Below are 8,238 nucleotides of genomic sequence, written 5' to 3' on the forward strand. Positions count from 1 at the left end.
TGAAGGCCTGGAAGACTTGTTTTCTTTCAAAAGTCTGTAATGGTCCATCAAGCTTATTAGTGTGAGCTGTGGACTTGTTGAACTCATTCAACTCCAGGGACTACTTGCCTTTGCTGTTAGATTGATGATGATGTGAGAGTGAGTTGGGAGCTGGAAGTCACATGTGCATGGGGTATGGCCAGCAGGTATGAAATGTGTTCTTTGTCTGCTACAGGTGTAGTTGAAACCAGGATGTTAAATATTATCGATAACACAATTTTCATATCGATAGTCGTTAATATTTCTTCCCATCGATGATAATTCTGATTATCTTGTTGACTTAGTTTATGGTCATTGCTCATTATATTAATCACTTGATTTTCTGGTCCAGACGTGATTTATATTTTGGCCATCATGTCGTAGCTTGAATATTGCCGACTGCAGCAATAAGCAACCTTCACTCACTCACTCACTATCATATTTGTAATAATGGTGTTGAATATCTGATGTTAAGTGCCAAGAAGGGGGCAGCCTTTGAAACTGCTTTTATCCCAGAGCTTAATGGAATCCTGCTGAAAGCATTCTCACCTTCTATTTACAGTGTACAGGGTGAGGTATACAGGAGGCCCCATGAGGGTGTGTAGGTGTCTGTACAGGCAAGACAGGCAAGGTGTTCTGTCCAGACAGTGTACTAACCAGGCGGTGTTGTTTTCCAGACTTGACCTATGACATGATGGAGGATGAGCTGACCTGCCCGGTGTGTCTGGAGCTGTTTGCTGACCCCCTCATGCTGCCCTGCTCCCACAGCATCTGTAAGAAGTGTCTCCAGGACATCCTAGACAACAGACTCAAGCTGGGAAAGGAGGGTGAGACATTCAGCTTACATGCTTCAGGATATCGGTTAATAGAGGATGTACAGACTTATTTTTATAAAAATCTATATGCTTCAGGAAGGTGCATGTTTTGCCAAAGGAAAGAGGCATGTGTGGCCAACTTTAGGGTGCATGTGTGGCCAATTGAAGTAATAGCATGATTATGCAAGCTGAATGGGTTTTTTAACTCAGAGACTGAAGACAAAGGTGGACACAATTTTATGGATAACAACTTCTTAATACTGTAAAAAGTGACGTTTCGGTATAGATCCTTATATTATTGTCAAGCAAGGTATAAGGATCTATACCAAAACATCGCTTTTTACAGTATTAAGAAGTTGTTATCCATAAAATTGTGTCCACCATTGTCACGGTATAAGGATCTATACCGAAACGTCACTTTTTACAGTGTTAAGAAGTTGTTATCCATAAAATTGTGTCCACCTCTGTCATCCATGAACTTCTAAGTAATGCCTATCAAACAATTTCAGACACTGAAGGACAAAGCTTCGTAATGACAGGTTACATAGATTTCTTTTCAGGAATGTTTGTGCGCAAATAATTTGTAACTTTGGTCCTCATGCTCACAATTGAATATTTTTCTTGTCCTGCTGAAGATGTGGAGTGTCCGTCTTGTCGCAAATCAATGGCTGTGGCCAACGAGAAGTTAGTGAGTCTGCCAAAGAACCTGGCTCTCGAGAACATTGTGTTCCGGTTCCAGGAAATACAGAGCTCGAACCTCACGAAGAGCAAGAGCCTCGACCTAGGAACAAACTTTCAACTCAACACCTCCTCTGATGACTGTGATGTTCCCGTGTTCCCAGAGTACATGAGCAAGGATTGCGGACTTTGTGATTCCAAATCCCCAGCCAAAGCCACCTGGTTCTGTCAACAGTGTTCTGTGTTGTATTGTCAAAAGTGTCTCCAGACGTATCACCCCAAAAGAGGACCTTTGACACACCATCGGGTGCGGAAACCTTCCAAGGTGGAGGTTGAGGAGAAACCGGTGTTCTGTCGCGACCATGACTCGGAGACGACCAGTATATTCTGTGATACGTGTAAGGTGCTGGTGTGCCACCTGTGTGTGTGTGAGGGAGTAGGCAAACATTCGGGTCACAAGATCCTGGCGCTCGATGCCGCCTGGAAGCATCTCAGGGTGAGTTGCCACTTTTCTATTTTATAGAGAAAAACGCATTAATCCTTCAATACAGTGTTTAACAAAAGGTTAACCAGTTGCCTCAGTTTCTTATTGCACCAGCAAGAAGATAGATTCATCTGGGAAAACTGGTTAGTCGTAAACCTTTTCAAAATTCACTATGAAAGTATTCCCAAAGACATAAACAAAAGTATATACACATCACTACATTTGGGATTAGAGGGCAAATGTCAAGATTGTTGTAATGGCCGCACCCACACTGATGGCAGCGATGTTACCGAGAGTGTAACGAAGGTGTCGCGCGCTGGGAAGGAGCTTGGGAGTGAGTGAGTGTATTATGACAAGGAGAAAAATGGCAGACTTTAACATACTCGACATCTTTTGAGAGCTGAGTATTGCCTTGTACCTTGAGATACAATATGTATCACGATACAGACTGACCATACCACTCATATCACGATACACCACCAAATAGGAAAAAAATAGGAAATCACTTAAATATGACACTAAAACCTCTGGATTCAACGTTTACTTATTATCTCAAAAAACAAAAACTTGTCAACAAAACAACAAGAACAAAACAGGGATGGTTATTAAATGTTATAGTTTCATAGCCGGCACGTCCTCTAGCACCACGGCCTCGTGCTCCACCATGCTTACATGCTTACATGTTGTGCTACATTACTTCGGCCATTACGAGAGATGAATCTATTAGTTTCTGTTCTATATCTGCATATCACAATCACACAAACTGACGAATCAAGTATCAGATGTACCTTCGTATCAATGATATCGTAGGTAGCAGTCAATCTGGCATCATACTTTATTCATTTCTGTTACATTAATTAATGTAATTATCAATCCTTAAAGTTGGTTTAATACCATCGCAATACATTTGCAATAGGGAAAATAGTCACCATGAAAAGGAAAGCGAATAGGACTGTTTGTTTTTTTGAGCATCAAAACTGATTTTGTGAGTGCCAGATTGATTTAAATACTCATGTGTTCAGTAACCATTACCTGTGAAAATATGGGCAGGAATGCCATCTTACAAAAGCAGGAAGGTCTAAAACCTAAATCATGAACATTATGTTTATTTATACACTTGAACATTACGTAAAACATCATTCAGCCAATCAGTATCTGAACTTGGGAAAATGAAGACATTGTGCAGGTGATTAGAATATTAGCAGTACTTGCAAAGTTTGTACCTTAGGCCACCGCTTACTGCAACACATCTCCTGAACAAGGAGTGAGTGAACCAACCCATTGATGTAGACCATGGAATTATGCTACGGCACCAGAGAATGGCACCACAGGGGTGCTTTTGTTTGAGGCATCTCTGGAGCTCATCCCAATTGTTTTTTTTTTCAGGAATCTGTTGTACATTCCAAAGAGAGGCTGGAGTCCATGATGACCAACTTGACAGAGCAGAATACTCGACTGGACGAAGTCACAGATGAAATAGAGGTATGATCAATTCTTGCGCGAGACCAATAGTGTCAGGACATTTTCAAGGATTTTTAGGGGTGTTCGGGTAACCTAATGGTTAAAGCATTCGCTCGTCACGCCGATTACACGGGTTCTAATCCCTTACATGGGTACAATGTGTGAAACCCACTTCTAGTGTTCCTCGCCGTGATATTGCTGGAATATTGCTAAAAGCGGCTTAAAAACACTCACTCACTCACTCACTCACTCACTCACTCACTCACTCACTCACTCACTCACTCAAGGATTTTAAAATTTGAAGAAGTACCATATATATTTTTAAGGACTAATCTTTAACTGAGATTTATGCTCTTAACTAAATTGATGTCAGGATGAATCACAAGTTTCAGATTGAGGGAAAAGTAGTGAATGGTCCCAACTTGATCTTTTCCACAATAGGTTAAACACTGTGACTAAACAGAAATACTTTTTTCCCAACTCACTCAGAAATGAAACATTGCTGAGAATGTGCGAATTATTCCTGCCTCTTTCTCCCCAACATAGCTCCTCCATAAACTCGCGAGAGAGAAGATCGAGAGGCAGCATCGCCGTCTGCTGCTAGAAGTCACGCAGGCCCTGGACCTCCAGAAGGAGGTTGTCCTGGCCAGCATCGGGAAGCAGCAGTCGCAGGCCTCACTGCAGTACCACTCCCAGTGCGACGCCAACAAGGCGCTAGTCAAGTCCATGGAGAGCCTGGCAGAAGCTTGCAAGAAACTCCTTGATGAGGAACATACCAAGGAGCTCCTCCAGAAGGCCAAGGATGTCAGTCCCATCGTCACCAAGGTGGACCAGTTGTCCAAAGAGTGAGTTGCTATGTTTGGGCATTGGGGATTCTTGCTCAGCAAATATTGTTTTTCTGACACTTTTTTCGTGAAAACAATAAGACATTTGCTCATGTATTAATCTCTTATATATACCATCCCTCTGTTTATGCTTATCTTATGTCATGTACATAAGGCAATCAGGACCAATACCTAGTTTTGGATCCAAGCATTATGTGGCTTCTGAAGTAAAGGTTCAATCAGTTTTGAAAGAGCTGCAATGATCATTGTTTGTCGGCACTTTATATTTTCCTGTTTCAGTACTCAGAGTCGTGATGCGTCCTTCAAGAGTCTGATCACCCATCAGTCTGCCCAGCAGGACATCCGCACCTCAGTGCTCAGGTTCCGATCGCTGGCCTTCGACAGCCTCAAGTGTTTTACAGGTACACTAATTCTATGGCACTTTAGGGTTTGTGCGGTGGAGGGGTTGGCGGGTCGATGGGTAATTTCGCTGTTCAGAGTTTCCTCCCTCAAACGCACCAGTAGCCTATCATAGTATGTTTCGAGGGTTTACGGCACCAAACGTGTGCCCGTATGTTTGATAGTGGTGACTGTCTGAGACCTGCGTGACTTTTCCTCCCACATCAAGCTGACACATGATATAACTGGAGTACTGTTCAAAATGTTCAGGGTAACAACATACACTGGACTGCAGTCAGTAGAGGAGTAACATGTCATTGTATTTGACCTGAGTCTGTTTGGCAAGGTGGCTCGACAATCTTTACTTGAAATATAGTAGACATTTGTCTAGGTGTTCTGAGACGCCGGTATTAGGCTGGTATCTACAGCAAATGTTAGTTTAACTTGAAATAACAAGTGTCTGATCTTGCTATTTTCAGGTTATTATAACTGTACCTTAAGCTTCTTTTTTTAATTTCCCTTTTCAAGGGTGACTGATTAAAATACAAATGAAAAGAAACAGGTTTCAGTATTTAGTTTCAGATTATTGCATGCAAAATTACCTCCAAATTGAAGATGGTTGGTTGGTTGGTTGTTTAACGCCGCACACAGCAATATTCCAGCTATGTGGCGGCAGTCTGTAAATAATCGAGTCTGGACCAGACAATCCAGTGACTGACACCATGAGCATCGATCCATGCAATTGGGATCGATGACATGCATCAACCAAGTCAGCGAGCCTGACCACCCGATCCCGTTAGTCGCCTCTTATGACAAGCATAGTTGCCTTTAAGGCAAGCATGGGTTGCTGAAGACCCTTTTCTACCCTGGGTCTTCATGGGTCCCAAATTTCAGAAGATAACATAATGTAAAAATCCAAATTTGGACATGAGGGTGTTTTTTTTCTTCCAAATTTGAATGTCATGGGCTCTTAATTAGCTTAATATCGAAGAAGAAACCCTGAGCAACATCTTCCTGCTGCTGCATGATAAAGGCCAGAGGAGAAACTTCAGTACGGCCTGATGAAGACACAATTCTGAACTGGTTGTCATGGCGATTACATTTGTGTATTTCAGGTGACGACAGCGAGAAGTGTGTGAGCCTTGTGCCAACAATCCGGTCAGTTGCCTCCCCTGGCAAGAGTGACGCCCCTCGAGTACAAAACAAAAGTCTAATAACATGGGGCTTCAACTCCACCACCTTCACAGCCGAAAAACTGGAAGAAAATTCACTGTGGACAATTACAATTGAGAAAAACACAAACCAGATACGAGATATAAAGACGGGCTATTTATTCGGAGTAGGAATATCTTCAGAAGTGCTAAACTACAAGGATCAAGTAGGCATGAGTAAAAGGTCTTATGCAGTTGTTTGTTCAAATGGGAATTTACATTTTTCTCACAATGGGAAAATGGAAACGTTGATGCCGTTGGACACTCTCCCCATGTCTGTTACGGTCTCTGCTATCACTGATCAAAGTGCACGCTTGATTTTCACATATACCCTGACCAGTGCGGTGTGGGGAGACACTCTAGTCGGAAAGAGGATAATAGAGGACGAGGCTTTCAAAGACTGTTACCATCCTGTGTTTACAGTGAGTCATAGGGTGAAGATGCAGTTCCCTACACATGTGTAGTGATCTCTGATTGGATGGTAGCAAGAGTGGAGATGTTAAACGACTGGCGATTGGTTGAAGAAAGAGAAGATTGATCTGAAGCATCCAACTAACAAACAATCAAAGACAAGTTCATGTAATGGAATAGTAGTGCTTTTGCAACAGACCGCCAATGTCAAAACTTGCATTTGTTTTACTGTGCAAGTGTAAAATCCAAAGGGGCCACATTGAATGAAATGTTTCTAGGGACTGATTTGGATGGAGGGAATCGGGTAGTACCAACATACAGATTCACAGGAATAGTCACTACAGATTACATATCATCTTCCCAGGTCATTGGCGTTAACCGACTATGAAAGACCAGTTTCCACCCTTGCCAAACTAGGCCTGAATTTCCAGGCTCGATAGTAGCGCCACCAGTGTCTGTTACGAGTTATGTCCCTTCTATGTCCCTCCTATGGACCAATAAGATTCCATCTCTTTTTCGCTTGCATTTGCTTTAAACACAATGGCGGTGGCCAGTCAAAACGATCTGATCGATAATCAAGATCTATATTGTCATAAAACGGGTCTTACCCTGCGAAGTGCACCAAATCACTTAAGCACCTTGATTAAAAGTTGACGGTAGACATGGTTTTTAACCTTGCAGTCGACCGAAATCTGCATGTTAAAATCCATGTTGTTTATGAACCGGATGTCTAGTTCGTTACACGATTTTGATTAGACTATGCATAGACTCATTTGTCCAGCCAAAATGTAACTCCATAATTCCAGCATAGTTCGGCACACATGGGAACTGGATTTTTATGGTCATTTAACTCCCTTGCCTCAGGAAGATGATTACACACGGATGTTTTAAAGGTATGGACATTATGTTGTTAAAGTTTCAAGGATGTCCGGTTGATGACGTAACCATGGTAACAGGTGACAAGGACATCCTGGATGACAGTAACCCTCTGCACGACAGTTACGCATCTCCCGGAGATGCACCCCCATACTTGAGGTTTACAGGTGTGTTCTGTAGCGTTACTGAGCATAGGTCAGAATTCCAGATGTTATATTCATTGCAATACTGTCATACTGGTGAATCTTTTATTGTACAGAATCCTAACAGATGGCTTCAATTCCACACTGGGTGCAATGTGTGAAGCCCATTTCTCGTGGCCTCCTCCATGATATTGCTGGAATATTGCTGAAAGTAGCGTAATATCCTACTCACTCACTCACACTGGATGATATCTCACGTATAGAATACTGTTATCAACATTGATTTTCTTAAGACTAGCACGTGTGTCAGCAATCTATTATTTACAGAAAATGAAATGGATCTCATTTTGACTACACTGAATTCCCCCCCTCCCCCAATGACGATGTGATCTTTGATATTATTTTCAGAACTCATGACTAATATATTACACAAATTCACGATCAATTATTTCACTTTGTTTGAGTTGTTGTATCCATGATGACAGATTGAAATTAAAATTAAAAGCAGTTTAATAAAAACACGTGCATGAAAAACGTAGTCTGCATCAGATTACACACAACCCAGTGTTAGCTTAGTAGGTAACACAGAGTTGCTTCCCTTACCTGCCAGGCAGTGACGAATGTGGCTTCAGATCTCACATTCCCAAGATCTTTTGTCCATCTATAAAGATGGTTATCAGTGTATCAGCAATTGTATTTCACTATGGAAAACTGTTCTACAAAATCATTTCAGCCAAAATGTGTACTCATTAGAACACCCGGAATCCACCTTCCTGGTGGGGAAGTTGCTAAATGTACTGTGTATTGTTGATATGTCATGCTTTGCCTTCATGGTGACACCAGCCAGTGTAGGAAATTAAGGCTGGTCCTAGAGGTCTTCTACGGTATTTGAATCAGGGACCCCCTAGTTCTGTAACT

The 8,238-nt window shown here is 42.0% G+C and overlaps 1 protein-coding gene across 3 annotated transcripts in view; it reads left to right on the forward strand.

Annotated features, from left to right (window-relative positions):
• LOC139454486 (E3 ubiquitin-protein ligase Midline-1-like) overlaps window positions 1-7,874 on the forward strand; it is a 53,051-nt gene extending 45,177 nt beyond the window's left edge. For all 3 annotated transcript variants that reach the window (XM_071236227.1, XM_071236226.1, XM_071236228.1), the window contains 6 exons: window positions 696-845; window positions 1,469-2,007; window positions 3,382-3,477; window positions 4,003-4,301; window positions 4,581-4,702; window positions 5,795-7,874. In XM_071236227.1, the coding sequence (XP_071092328.1) occupies window positions 696-845; window positions 1,469-2,007; window positions 3,382-3,477; window positions 4,003-4,301; window positions 4,581-4,702; window positions 5,795-6,354 (1,766 nt within the window). In that variant the 3' untranslated portion in view covers window positions 6,355-7,874. The remainder of the gene's footprint in view (window positions 1-695; window positions 846-1,468; window positions 2,008-3,381; window positions 3,478-4,002; window positions 4,302-4,580; window positions 4,703-5,794) is intronic.
• Window positions 7,875-8,238: the final 364 nt, after the last annotated feature.

Source organism: Haliotis cracherodii, unplaced genomic scaffold (genome assembly GCF_022045235.1).
Source record: "Haliotis cracherodii isolate W230 unplaced genomic scaffold, xgHalCrac1.p SCAF_10, whole genome shotgun sequence".
NCBI lineage: Eukaryota > Metazoa > Mollusca > Gastropoda > Lepetellida > Haliotidae > Haliotis > Haliotis cracherodii.